Source organism: Nannospalax galili, unplaced genomic scaffold (assembly GCF_000622305.1).
Source record: "Nannospalax galili isolate Female #2095 unplaced genomic scaffold, S.galili_v1.0 scaffold563, whole genome shotgun sequence".
NCBI classification, from domain to species: domain Eukaryota; kingdom Metazoa; phylum Chordata; class Mammalia; order Rodentia; family Spalacidae; genus Nannospalax; species Nannospalax galili.
In genome coordinates, this window is record NW_008350459.1 from 1,071,208 (window position 1) to 1,085,595 (window position 14,388).

Below are 14,388 nucleotides of genomic sequence, written 5' to 3' on the forward strand. Positions count from 1 at the left end.
GTGTGTGTGGAGGGGAGGGAAAGAGAATTTACAAATATAAACATCACAAGCAAGTGGCAACCTTCATAGCAAATGTGACACAAAAAAACACACAAAGGGTTCTAAGAGAAGGCTGAGGACAGACTCTGCTTTGACAACCTCAGACAGAGAAAAAGAAAAGAGAGCAGAGAACACCAGGTGCTTTACGGATGAGGTCAGCCTGTAGCACAGAGCTGAGGGAGGCATTGCTACCCAGACTCCAGGCAGAACTCACTGAACCAGCACATGAGGGCAGCTATGATGGTGTTTGTCTGACAAAGCTAAACTGGTAACTCTGGGATGTAGGGTTGAAGATTTTACTTCTCCCAGACTACTGTAAGTGTGTGTGCACACTCATACATAAGGAGCAGCAAGCATTAGTCTGATCTGAAAGAGGGACACAGGGAATTCAGGGGAGCTACAACCCCAAGACTAAGAGCTTAATAAAATTTTATCAGTGTCTCGTTTGTGTGTCCCTTAGGCTCATGTTGTCGCTGAGTGTAGCCACCACTGATGGGCTCTGGCCTCACTAGTAAGGTGCCTTTAGGCACGACCGAACTCTGAACTCTATCTGAAAGCCAGTCCTAACTGCGACAACAGGTTTCTGTCAGGATGAACTGAAGAGATGCCTTGAAAGCAACGGGGTTGGACCTGGTGGCTCCTATCTATAATCCCAGCACTGGAGGAGGGAGGGGAGCAGGAGGATCAGGAGTTCAAGGACATCCTCTACAAAAAACTGGAGAACCTGAGGGACTGGGACAGGACAACACTGAGCTAGAAAACTGCCCAGCGTGGGTGAACACCCTCTTCACTGGCTAGTGCTACTTATAAGCCACCTGGTCTCATAGCTAGGTGCTTCCAAAGTTCCCAATGCTCTGATACCAACACTTAACTTAAAGATGTGTTAGAAAGATGAGTCCGTGGTTAAGAACACTGGTGGCTCTACTGGAGGACAGAGGTTCAATTCCCAGCACCCATATAGTAGCTAACAACCATCTGTAACCCAGTTCAAGGGGATACAATGCCTTCTTCTGACCTCTGCAGGAACCAGGTATGCACATAGTGCACTTATACACATGCAAGCAAAACACGCATAAAATCTTAAAAAAACCCAACTTACAAAGACTTTCTCCATGTTCTGCTACTGGACAGGCAATTTTCTGAGGAGAAAGACTTCTCTGTACACTGACATTGCTCTCTGCTACTCCCTCTTGTATGACAGTAACCAGCTAGGCTGCTGCCTGCCCATGCGTCCATCTCTCCTGAGAACAGCAGGTCAGGCTTCCACATTTTCAAAAGACGTTCTCTTAGGTCACCCCCTCATTATATTTCTTTGTTATATTCTGACTCAACTAAAAAATAAAATGGATTTACTTAAAAAAAATCTTACTGGAATAATCTGCTAAAACTCAATTTGTTCAAGGGTACACTGTTTCAGTGACTTAGGTTGCTTAGAAAAACAAGCTTTCATTTCGGAGTAATATTTCTAGTTGTTTTAATTTGTTGAAACATGAGAACAACATCAACAACAATCTCCTACTGTCTGTGATTTGGTCTGGGACTTCCATTCGTACCAGAGACTTTTTCTCTTAAAGCAAACCCCCATAGTCACACGTGGTTTACCTCCTCTACCGCTTTCCCTGGTCTTCTCTAAGAGCCCTCTTTCTAAATCTAGTAAGAAGCTGCTTACTCTGTTTTTGTGTAGTTAAGCTCTTCATTCTCCCAGTGTACCAGTGCCACTTCGTAGGGCTGGATCTCATGTCTCTCCAGAACCTGCATCACATGCTTCATCTAGGAGGAAAGGACATTTGTCTGACGTCACAGCCAACTCCCTCTGCACAAGTGGGCTCATGCTTAACATAGTTTGCTTAGTTAAAACAATATTTTTATTTTATGTATATGAGTGTTTTGCCTGCACATATGTATTTTGCCACATGCATGCAATACCTGTAGAGGTCAGAAGAGGGCATTGGATCCCTTGGAACTGGAGTTATGGACGGTTGTTAGCTGCCATATGGATGCTGGGAACTGAACCTGGGTCCTCTGCAAGAGCAACCAGTGCTCTTAATTGCTGAGCTACCTCTCCAGCCCCTACTGCTTAGTTTTTAAGGAGAAGACAAAGTATACATACATACACTGTGATAGTGAAATAATCTGAACAGCATGTTCATTTATTTTGACATTTGGAAAGTACAAATGAACATAAAAAACAAAGTTAAAATTACCATTATCCTCCAATCCATTGAAAATCAGTAGTAACATTAATGTTTGCATTTGTTAAACCTCTAAAAAAATGAATGGGTATACTACTTGTAAAACTGAAGCAGCAGGGGCTGGTGAGGTAGGTTGGTGGTCAGGACTCTTGGCTGCTTTTCTAGAGGACCCAGGTTTGGGTCTCAGCACCCACATGATGGCTAACAACTGTCTGCAACTCCAGTTCCAGGGGCTCCAACGTGCTCTTCTGGCCTCTGCAGCACTGCATATATTTGGTACACTTACATACACGTAAGCAAAACACTCATACACACAAAATTAAAGCAACATGCAGATGTATAAAGTGTTGTGTCCCCTACCCCCACCTGAAACCCTAATCCTCCAAGGCAGCTATGACTGAACTTAGTGCAAATCCTTCTACGTATGTTTCTTGCAGGCCTACATATGGACCTATCTGCATTCCACATATTTCCTGTGAGAATATGTGCACATTCATTTTGCTTTTCCTATGAAATTGGATTATACTACACATTTAAATGTTTTCATTGCTATTCTTCCTAAAGGAGGACGTGCAATTCATTGAAACACTCTAAATGTCCGTCCTTGAGGGAGGTTCTAGTGTCTACCATCTTAGTGCATCATCCTGAAGCACATCTCTTCATGGTTTTGGGGAATTATTAAAAAAGATTTGCTTTTACTTTATGTGTATGAGTGTTTGCATATATATATATATATATATATATATATATATATGCACCATGTGCCTGCAAAACTGGAGTTACAGACGGTTGTAGCCACTTTGTGGGTGCTGGGAACTGAACCCGTGTCCTCTGCAAGAGTAGCAAGTGCTCTTAACCTCGGGGCCACCTCTCCAGGGCTGGGGAATATTTCTTGAAGAACTGCTAATCAAAAGGATGTGAGCCGAGGATCTGCTCAGAGGTAGTGTGAACCTAGGATACTGGACGCTCAGGTGGTCACCACCACTACAAAAAAGGGAAAAGGGTTAGGGGAGGGGAGAAGGAGACGGGAAAGGAAGACAGTGTGCTGACTCCGAATTTTGATAAATACTGCAAAATTGCTCTCTAAAAGTTTCTCCAGTTTTAGAATCTAACGTTTACGACAGTGCTCATAAAAACACAGAGTATTACCAGCTTTTTATAGCTTTGTAACGTCAGTCCGTCAGTTTGTACTTCCTTACACTTAGTTTGTTTTCCCCAGGTTCCTTCCCCTATGATGTGTAAATCTGCTTCCTTTTACTAAAAATTAAATTGTATGAAAACGTGATAGGAAGATTTGTACCACATTTAACCATGGCTATTTCTGAAGGTTAGGATTTCAGATGAGCAGAGAGGGGGCATGACTGATTGCTCTGGTTTAAAAAAAATTTTTAAAGATTTATTTTACATGTATTAGTATTTCACCTGCACCTGTGTCACTGAGTGTCTGTGAAGGCCAGAGAGGGTGTCAGATCCCCTGGAACTGGAGTTATGGATGGTTGTTAGCAGTCATGTAAGTGATGGAAACCAAACCCAGGACCTGTGCAAGAGCAGTCAGTACTCTTAACCAGTAAGCCATTTCTCTAACCCCAACTTTTGTTTTTCTTTTGAGAAAGGGTCTCACTATGTAGCACTGGCTAACCTAGAACTTGCTATGTAGACTAGACTGACCTTGAACTCACAGAGAGCCACCTGCCTCTGCCTCCTGAGGACTAGGATTAAAGGCATGTGCGACCACACCCAACTTACTTACTTACTTTGTTTTTTTGGAGACAGGGTTTCATGAGGCCTGGACTGGTCTCAACTCACTAGCCCAGCCTTCTGTCTCCACTTCCCTTGTGCTGAGATTATAGGTAACGGGCCACCATGCCAGCTCTCCTTTTATGTTTTCTTAGACAGACTCTGTAGCCCAGGGGCTGGCCTCTATTTTACAGTCCTTCTGCCTCAGCCTCCTGAGTTCTGGGATTACAGGCATGTAATTTGTAGCTTGTAGCCTACTATTTCCTGAGCTCTAATATTAAATTGGTTATATTTGTAACCTATTTTTACTCTCATACACAAAAGCATTTTCCTAGAAATAGCTATTTTCCACACAATTTTAAGAACTATAGTATATTTTATACAATAGATTTTTTTTTTTTTGAGACAGGGTCTCCTTGTAGCCCCAGCTGGCCTTGAACTCTATATGTAGACCAGGCTGGCCTGGAACTCACAGAGTTCCACCTGCCTCTGCCTCCAAGTGCTAGGATCAAAGTTGTGCACCACCATGCCCAGCACACAATGGATATTTTTAATAAACTTTGTTATTTTGGTTATTATTTTTGCTAATCTCCATTACTGAAAACAATGCTTTCATGAATATTTCTATTTATAATTAGTTATGTGTAACTATGAATGCTTTGTATAGATTATCAAACTGCCTCTAAAATGGTTCTATTAAACAAGTCCAGATTTGGACACTGAAGAAATTATATTCTATGGGTAAGTTCTAGAAAATCTGATATAAGGGGCTGGAGAGATGGCTCAGTAGTTAAGAGCATTGGCTGCTCTTGCAGAGGACCAGGGTTTGGTTTGAACACCCACATGGCACCTAACAACTGTCTTTATCTCAAGTTCCAGAGGACCCGGTACCCTCTTCTGGTCTCTGCAAGCATTGCACATACATGGTACATGCACATACATGCAGGCAAAACACTCATACACATTAAAAACTCATATAAAATGGGAATCAATTTTACCAACTTCCCATAAGCTATGTATGCATCACTTGTTTTGTACACTATCGAATGCAAATATAGTTCTTCCTATAGTGATGCTAGAATAGTTTGGGTTCTTCACAATTAGTGTGTGCCCAGAGGACAGAAATTGTAGACAATTTAAATAATCTCAAATATAGGATGTTTTGGAAGATGAAAGTAATGGGACAAAAATCATGTGATGCAGAGCAAAGAGGTCATGGACTATCCACTGGCTTATCCCGGTACTTCGAACTACCCTCCATTAGTAATTAGTTCTTACAAAACTCAATCTTAATCTTTTACATTTACTTATACTTACGGTTTTGTCTTTTATGTTCCAAAACACAGCAGCTCCTTCCCTGATTTAAAAGAATATGAGAATCAAACCAAAGGTTGACAGTCCTCACAGTCGTACACAAACCCATGTTTACTCTCTTGAATATACCCAGAATGTAACTGAATAAATGATCTGGTTGATTAGTAAGATGGGCTTGCCTAGGTAGCTGGTAGTACAGACATGTGCCACCAATGGGTACGACTAGGTAGCTGGTAGTACAGGCATGTGCCACCAATGGGTACGACTTAAAAGTTTGGACACTGTCTCACTTTGCAGTTCAGGCTGGTTTCAGAGTCACATTCATCCTCCCACCTTGGCCTCCTGGGTGCTAGGATTACAGGTGTTGAGTCCCCGTATTGGGCTTCAAGCTTACATTTTTCTGGATGTCCAGAGTCTTTCTGTTCCATCACTTCTCAGTCTCAGGCCTGTAAGTAATTCTTCAAATCCCTCCAATCCTTCCTCTCCTCGGCTGCTACTATGTCACTCCTAGTCAGCTACCCTGCATGTGAGCCAGGCTCCCAGTCTCAAGGCTCTAGAACAGTTACAGTGGCTAAAACCTTGGCTGAAAAGCTACAAATGGGGATGAAAGGACAGCAGCAGTGGTGGCATGAACCCACAAGTGGCTGTGACAAGGTGTAGAACACATGGGCTTGGCCCTATTTGCATACTAAGTGAAAGACACACCAGGTGAGACTATTTACTTGTATTAAAAATTCTTCATTCTGCTGGGTGTGGTGGCGCACGCCTCCTAGTCCCAGCACTCGGGAGGCAGAGGCAAGCGGATCTCTGTGAGTTCAAGGCCAGCCTGGTCTACATAGTGAGTTCAGACCAGCTGGGGCTACAGGGAGGCACTGTCTCAAAAAGACCAAAACAAAAAAAAAAAAAAGTACACTTCTATCCTAGAGACCACAACTATCTGAGCACAATCCAACTTGCCAACAGGGTGTCTTTCCTGCCTTACCTGAAGAAGAATATTGTTCCTGGGTCACCTTCTTTTGCAGAACTTTCCACACCCATTACCAAAATATTTGCTGCATCTGTGATTTAAAACATCAACAAAGATGTATCACAAGATGTTAAGAGTTGCCTGTAAATATGTTTTAAAAGTACATAGGAGTACTTGATATACCAAAATGTGCAAAGCACTATTTCCAACTTTTTTCTAAGACTTTGGAAGGGTTTTAAGATGTGAAAATGGGGGCTGGAGAGATGGTCCAGAGGTTAAGAGTGCTTGCTGCTTTTGCAGAAGACCAGAATTTGGTTCCTAAAACCCACATCAGGCAGCTAATCATTTCTTGTAATTCCAGCTCCAGGGGACCCAATGCCCTCTTCTGGACTCCCCAGGTACCTACACAAATGTGTGTATGTATACACAGAGACACATGTAAAAATAAATCTTCAATGAAAATGAACATTCTATAGCCTATAGATACCATTAGGAATCTATTTCACTCATTTTGCTCATTCATACTTATTTTGATTCAGTAACCACTAGTCTAATGAAAAAATATTAAAAATTTTAGGTTCAATACAACTACGGTTCAAGAATTAAATGTCTTTCTACAAACCAAATTTAAAATAAAATGTGAAGGATTACATCTTTTTTTTCTGTCTTTTTGAGACAGGGTCTCTCTGTAGCCCCAGCTGTCCTGGAACTATGTAGACCACGCTGGCCTTGAACTCACAGAGATCCTCCTGCTTCTGCCTCCCGAGTGCTGGGATTAAAGGCATGCGCCATCACGCCAGGCCCAGATTACATCTTTAAACATCATACTACTTACAGACTTCAGGGCTACCCACAGCTACCCCTGACCAATTTTTTATCTTAGGGGTTCTGGACATAGCTTTGTTTTTCTATATCAACTTGTTTTTGTCATCAAATAGTCTGTTCAGGTCTTCAAGAATAAAAAGGCACAATGACATTTAAACTGTCCTATGGGATCAATAAATCTTTGAGAACCTTTCTTCAAAGGGGCTGGGGAGATGGCTCAGCAGTTAAGAGCACTGGCTGCTCTTGTAGAGGACCTGGGTTCAGTTCCCAGCACCCAAATGGTAGCTAACAACTGTCAGTAACTCCAGTTCCAGGGGATCCAATGCCCATTTCTGGTCACCATGGGCAATGCACATGCATAGTGCACTTACAGACATGCATGCAGGCAAAACATTCCTACACACACACACACACACACACACACACACGCGCGCGCGCAAAATCCTTGATACTCTAAAATCCCAAGTTAATTCTCTTTCTTATATTCATTGTGGTCATCCTTAATTTTGTTAATTTCAAAGTACCGGGCTAGTATCTTAAAGCTTCTCCCAGTTTCTATCAATTTCACAGTTCTGTAACATTAAAATAGCTTTAAAAAATTATTAGTGTGTTTTGTAAAACAGCCATTTACAGTAACGGGAGCAGCAGTGTGGGGCTAGTTTGGGTGTCTGCCAAAGGCCCATGTGTTAAAGGCTTGTTCCCAGTTCATGGCACTACTGGGAGGTAGTGAAACTTTTAAGAGATGGGATCTATTGGGGAGAAGTAGGTCACTGAGAGTGTGCTTTTGAAAAGGATCCCTACCACCACGTGGTAAGGAACTTCCTATGTCACATGCCCCCATCATACCTGCTGTGTCCCAAAGACCAAAACAGTGGGTAACTGACCAGAACTGGAATCTCCAAAATGTGATCTAAAATAAGTCTTTTCTCTCTTGATTTACTGCAGGTATTTAATACAGCAACAGAAAGCTGACACACACCCTGTGATTTCAAGTAATGGTGATCCTATACACACTGACTGCCATATGTATAAGGACATCTGACACTGCCTGTAATACAACCACTCCAATGGAAAATGAGTGTGAACAAATGCGAACTTAAACGCATCATCATAGGAAAGTAATTTTCTAACACATTTTGACATACTTGGCCCCAGGTTCGAGCAGAAGTACCTCTAGGCAAGCTTGTTACTTCCACATATCCATGGGAGGCCAGCTCTTGAGAGAGAGTTCCCAGGTGATACTCATCAGCCGTTGCAAATGCTGTGCAGTGCAACAGGTCCTGTTTGGGGGACAGGACAAGACTGGTTACCAAGCACTTAAGCACTGTGAGGGCAGCTGGATTGCCCTAGGAGACTCTAGAGTCTGTCAAACATCTCAGAGACTCCTATGATGAGTGAATGAGGACAGAGAAGCTACACGGAGGCACATTTCAGTTTCCAAAGAACCTGCTTCCACCAGCCAAAAAAAAAAAGACTGGGCTACCCTGAGAGGGAAGCCACACCTTACAACAGGTAGGAGCCAAACACAGATGAGCGCACTGTATGGAAGCCTGGCTGAAAGAGACATGTAAATTTGCCAATGCTGGGGTCTGTAGCCAATGCTCTTTTCCCATCAGCATCAGCTGACATTCTGTCATCACTAGCCTGGCACAGGCAGAGAGCCCTAAAAATCCACACAGGAACTTTTTTACTTAACTTACTTACTTAATTTATTTATTTATTATTTTTGGTCTTTTTTGAGACAGGGTCTCCCTGTAGCCCCAGCTGTCCTGGAACTCACTATGTAGACCAGGCTGGCCTTGAACTCAGAGAGCCACCTGCCTCTGCCTCCCGAGTGTTGGGATTAGAGGTGTGCACCACCATGCCTGGCTCTTCACTGTATTTTTTACTGAACTTCTTTGCAGTTATTTTTACTGTGGTTTACACAATGTGCAAATCTGAGAATGATTTTGGTTTGGTTATACTTTGCCCAGTCCTGTCTGGGTGTATATGCAGGTATTCATGGTATATGTCTATATAAAATACACATATTTTTTGAAACAGCAAGTTACAATCCATTAGTATGTTCTTGTCTCAGCTTAGTTTGTTAATAAATCCCTCCCAAGTTTTGAAAATGCCAGAGAGCACCTGAGTAGCTGGAACAAGTGGATCTTTCACCTCTTATCAAAGAAGTTTCTTTTTGCAATAGATGGAGACTATTACATAGTCCCAGAACTGGTCAAAAGCAGAGAATAAGTGTCTGTGAGACCCATAACCCAAAGTGACACATCTTCAATGCAACTTCTACACACAGGATGAATGCATCTCTCAACTCTCATCAGAGAAGTTTCCTTAAGCAGCAGATGGTGATTAACACAGAACCTACAACTGGCCAAGGGACAGAGAACAAGAGGCCACAGAGTGCTTATCCCTGAATAGGACACCTATTTTAAACCTCTGCCTCCCAAGGTTGAGGGATCACTGCAGAAGAAGAGGCAGAAAGATTGAAAGAGCCAGAGGGGGTGGATGACCACAAGGAAACAGTTTTCCAGACAGCTGGTTACTTACTCATATGCACCCACAGCGGTAGTGACAGCATGTACAAGTCCCATGCAAATTTAAACCAGACAAAATCTCAGCATAGTCATGGGGAAATGGGTAAGAAATCCCAACCCAACCTAAGGAACTTTAGACAACTGATGGCTGCTGAGAAGGGGAAAGGCAGTGTCTTACAGGGATGGGGCTCCTGATGGGCCCAGTGGACGGACCCACACCAAAGGGCATTTGGGGACACAAATCAGACCCTAATAGCTGTATTATATATATGAGAGTAAATTAAATTGGGTGGGGGGCAGATGAGGACAGGGGAGGGGAATTTAAATACAATCAAACTATATTGTACGAAAATTGCAAAAATTCAATAAAAATAAAATTACTTAAAAAATAAAAATGGACTCTAAACCTTGTTTTGGTACTGTTTCATTTGCTTTTAAACTTTTAAGTTTTTCTTGAGTTCATTATGTAAGAAGGGGAAAGAAATCCACGAGGTAAGTTTAAGTTAATCTTGCTTTTTTCCCTCTTTGTCCCTGTTAACTGTATCATTACTTTGTAAGCAGTTTTCATTTTTCCATATATACCTTTTCTGGCTTTTTACAGTTTTTTTTTGGTCTTTTTGAGGCAGGGTCTCCCTGTAGCCCGAGCTGTCCTGGAACTCACTATGTAGCTGGCCTTGAACTCAGAGAGATCCACCTGCCTTTGCCTCCAGAGTGCTGAGACTAAAGGCGTGCGCCACCATGCCCGGCCTTATCCTTATTTTTTAAATACTGGTTAAATTTACATATGAAAAGCATATTTCAGGTTTTAGGATGGGAATATCTTGTTCTTAAATAGGAGTGCCAAACCAACCTAAACAGTTGTTGGATTTAGGTTCTAAATTTGACCTTCTATTTTAAAATGTAAAACAAAACAAATAAATCCACTCTATTTCAGTAAGTGTTTTGTACCTCTGGCCACAGAAGACATGTTCCAGCAGATGGGGTTAGAAATCTTGCCCTAATGGCATCACATACTCAGAAAACCATTTGTTCATGTATTATTCCTGTGCGTTATCAGTGTGTGCTGGCAAGGCTGCTCCTATTTTAATGTAATACTGGAACATAAGAAACTCCTATTTGGTCTTCATCCTTAGCTTGAGGTAGAGCTAAAGCCCATGCAGTTTCCTAGGTGATATAGGATGGGGCATCTTTTCTTGTAATATTTGGTCTCTGCCTCCTGTTCCTAGCATACACCTCCTGAATCACCTGGGACTTTCTGAGTGACATGAATGCTATTTGTGCTACTGAGGTGACTCTGGGGCTCCAGGTGGCTTCAGGTTAGGGACAGGTTGCTGGAAACACAAAATTTAATTAGAAGCCTGGAAATGTCAGCTTCACCTCTCCAGAGGTAGGAAGAGGGGCCAGAGCATGAGTTCATTCCTAACAATGCCAATTGATAAAACCTCCATGAAGCACTCAACAAGGGGGGGCGTGGGACACTTCTGGGCTGGTGATCGAATTCACAGGCCAGGACAGTGGCAAACTGCGGTCTCGGGAAGAGGTGAGGACAAGCCAGGAAGCAGCTTCCTCCATGGTTCCTGCTCCAGGTTCCTGCCTTGGGTTCCTGCCCTGACTTTGCTCAGTAATGGATGGCTACCTGAAGTGTAAGCTGAAACACTTTCCTCCCCAAGTTTTTTTTTTTGCTCAGAGTGTTTATCACAGGAACAGAGATTTTTTAAAACAGTCTCACTACGCAGCTCAAGCTATCTTTGAATGTGATCCTCTTGCCTCAGCCTCCAGAATGCTGAGGTGCTGCCACATCTTGCAAAGCATTCCTTTTCAAAGGATGTCAGCAGCATAGTAAAAGCAAACACTGCAGAAAATAAACATGCTCAGGGTCTACCCTCTAAGGTTTGAAGGAAGATATTTTAACTGTCCTGGTAGATTCAAGAAGTCTAACCAAGTTTTAAATATATTTTATTGATTTTTATTTTATGTGTTATGAGTGTTTTGCATGCATGTATTTAAATGTACCATGTGTGCAATGTCCAAGGTCAGAAGAGGGTGTCAGATCCCCTGGTATTGAAGCTCAGGATGGTTGTTAACCACCATGTGGGTGCTGGGAACTGAACCCTGGTACTCTGGAAGAACAGATAGCGTTCTTAACTGCGGAAGCATCTCTCCAGTTCCCTAACCAACATATACTCCTTTGCTTTGAGCCCCTGAAAGAGGGTCTTGCCATGCCATCCATGCAGGCCTCTAATTTCTGGGCTCACATGGTCCAGCTGCTTCAGCCTCCTCATAGCTGGATCCACTGGGCATGCACACTACCACACACTTTGAGTCTTGATGTCTGCAGATGTTAAAGCTCTCTTTTGGCTCCTTTCTGCCTTTTCCAGTTTAATACACATTTAAGTACAAGGCACAGTCCAAGGTATTATGCAAGATACAAAGTTAATAAAGGCCTTGACTTTGACCATAAACTGTTGATAGCTTAGAGGACAAATGCCAATTGCAGCTGAAAACTTTCCAGAAACCTGTTAACAGCAAGCGAAAAACTATCCCTTTGAAATGTTAAGAGGGTTAAAAAGCAAAACTCTGTTTCTTGAGCCTACCTTGCCATGTCATTTCATACCACACACACAGTAACCATAGTAACGAACACCTGTGTGTCAGCAGTTGTATCTTTTTAATTTGAGGAAGGATTTTTGGTTTGACTTTTAATTTTAATATTTTATTATTTTATGTATATACCTATATTGCCTGCATGTATGTAAGCGCACACATGTCATGCAATGGCCATGGAGGTCAGAAGAGGGCACTGGATCCCCTGAACTGGAGTTTTGGATGGTTGTTAGCCACCATGTAGGTGTTAGGAACCCAACCTGGGTCCTCTACAAGAGCAGCCAGTGCTCTTAACCACTGAGTCACCTCTCTAGTCCCTAGTCTGACTAGGTTTTTTACAGTTCTGTTACCAGACTGGATGGACTACTCGTTTTACAAGTTCTCTTAAGCCAGTAACTAATCTTTTCATAAACTACTATTTTTATTTTTATTTATTTTTAGTTTTTGGGACAGGGTCTCACTATATAGGCCTGGCTGGCCTGGAACTCACTATGCAGACCAGGCTGGCCTCAAACTCAGATATCCACCTGCCCCAGTGTTGGGACTAAAGGTATGTATCACCACTCCTGGCCTATTATAATAACAATAAAAATAATTACTATTTTGAGACAGGGTCTCATTATATAGCCCTGCCTGGTATGGAACTTGCTATGTGACCCAGGCTGGCCTTAAACTTAAAGATTCACCTGCCTCTGCCTGCAGAATGCTGGGATTAAAGGCATGCTGAAGCACCACATGCAGCTTTGGCTGGCAACTGAACCTGGGTCCTCTGGAAGAGCAGCCAGTGCTCCTTTGGATGTTAAGACTTCAGAGCTTTTGTAAAGAATTCAGAGTTGGGGGGCTGGAGAGATTGCTCAGTGGTTAACAACACTGGTTGTTCTCGCAGAAGACCCGGTTCGAATCTCAGCACCCACATGGAAGCTAACAACTGTCCGTAACTCCAGTCCCAGGGGATCTAACAGCCTCCTCTGACCTCCGCAGGCACTGCACAAGACAGGTGCACTTAGCTACATGCAGGCAATACAGGCATACACATAAAATAAAAATAATATATAAAAATTATAAAAAAGGAATTCAGAGCTGGTTGCCAGTACCTTACGATAGCAACAAGGCTACTGTGCAACACACTAGAGTAAGCAATGATGGATAAACATAAGTGCCACAACAACTTGTGGGCTTTACCTCATTCACAGACAGATCTGGAAGGTTGGTCCTGGATGGCTGCCGGGTCCTGGATGCTTTCAGCGGTCTCTTGATCTGTGGACGGTCTTGTTTTGGAACAAGTGTTTCAGTTGATATCGATGAGTACTTTCTTTTTAGTACTTTCACAAACCACTTACAACCCAGGAGATTTCGCTTGTGGGTCATTTTCCTGTGAGTCCAAAACAACTGCATGGTAGGGAGGTATGTTTTTCTGTCCTGGCAACGTACAGCATTTAATACAAACAGTTTCCTTGTATTTGGTATTACCTGGCTCATTTCCAGGATCTTCGGCTTATTCAAACTGCCTGCTGTTATATGAGGAAAGAAAGAACGTACGTTCTGATGTACTAGCGGGGCCTGGTGGCATGCTGTATTTTCAAATTCTGTAAGTGGTTTTAATGTCAGGTGAGCAAATCTCCGGCACTGATCTGCTTTTGATGATAAACTGTGTAAACCAGCCAGGGCCTGGAGAATTCTGGCTGGCATCACCACATCTCAGGCTAAAAGAAAAAGAAGTAAACATTCAGGAATTTTTTTTCTTTAAATTAAAAAAAAGTTGTTTATTTTTTATTTTATGTGTATTTATGTATTGCCTGCACATAGGTAAGTGCACCTGTGTTGTGCAATGCCCTCAGAGGTCAGAAGAGGCTGTCGGATCCCCAAGGACTGGAGTTATGGACAACTGTTAGCTGTCATGTGGGTGCTGGAATTCGAACCTGGGTCTTCTGCAAGAACAACCAGTGTTCCTAACTGCTGATCCATCTCTCCAGCCCCCAGGATTTTTTTTTAATGTTCAAAATATACATATGTTTCTCAGTAAATATATTTCTGTTAAAATGTTGTAAAATAGAAATATCTTAACCTAATTCTAATAAATTCTAAAAATGTTAAGAAAATAAATATAGGGCTGGTCTGGTGGCAGTGGGACTAACAGTGGTGACACTAAAGGTGTATAGAACTCCTGCCGCCAAAT

General features: G+C 42.4%; 1 protein-coding gene across 8 annotated transcripts in view; it reads right to left on the minus strand.

The window, feature by feature from the left end:
- The window catches only part of Rmnd1 (required for meiotic nuclear division 1 homolog), a 39,701-nt gene that overhangs the window by 20,235 nt on the left and 5,078 nt on the right, over positions 1 to 14,388 (minus strand). For 7 of the 8 annotated variants that reach the window (XR_003851841.1, XM_029570761.1, XM_029570760.1 and 4 more), the window contains exons 2-6: positions 13,395 to 13,915; positions 8,246 to 8,354; positions 6,265 to 6,340; positions 5,286 to 5,325; positions 1,709 to 1,809 (exon numbers count right to left, since the gene is read on the minus strand). Coding sequence is in view for 7 of the 8 variants with exons in the window: in XM_029570761.1 (XP_029426621.1) it covers positions 1,709 to 1,809; positions 5,286 to 5,325; positions 6,265 to 6,340; positions 8,246 to 8,354; positions 13,395 to 13,901 (833 nt within the window). In the remaining variant the exon portion in view is untranslated. The remainder of the gene's footprint in view (positions 1 to 1,708; positions 1,810 to 5,285; positions 5,326 to 6,264; positions 6,341 to 8,245; positions 8,355 to 13,394; positions 13,916 to 14,388) is intronic. The other variant, XM_029570763.1, reaches the window with a different exon arrangement.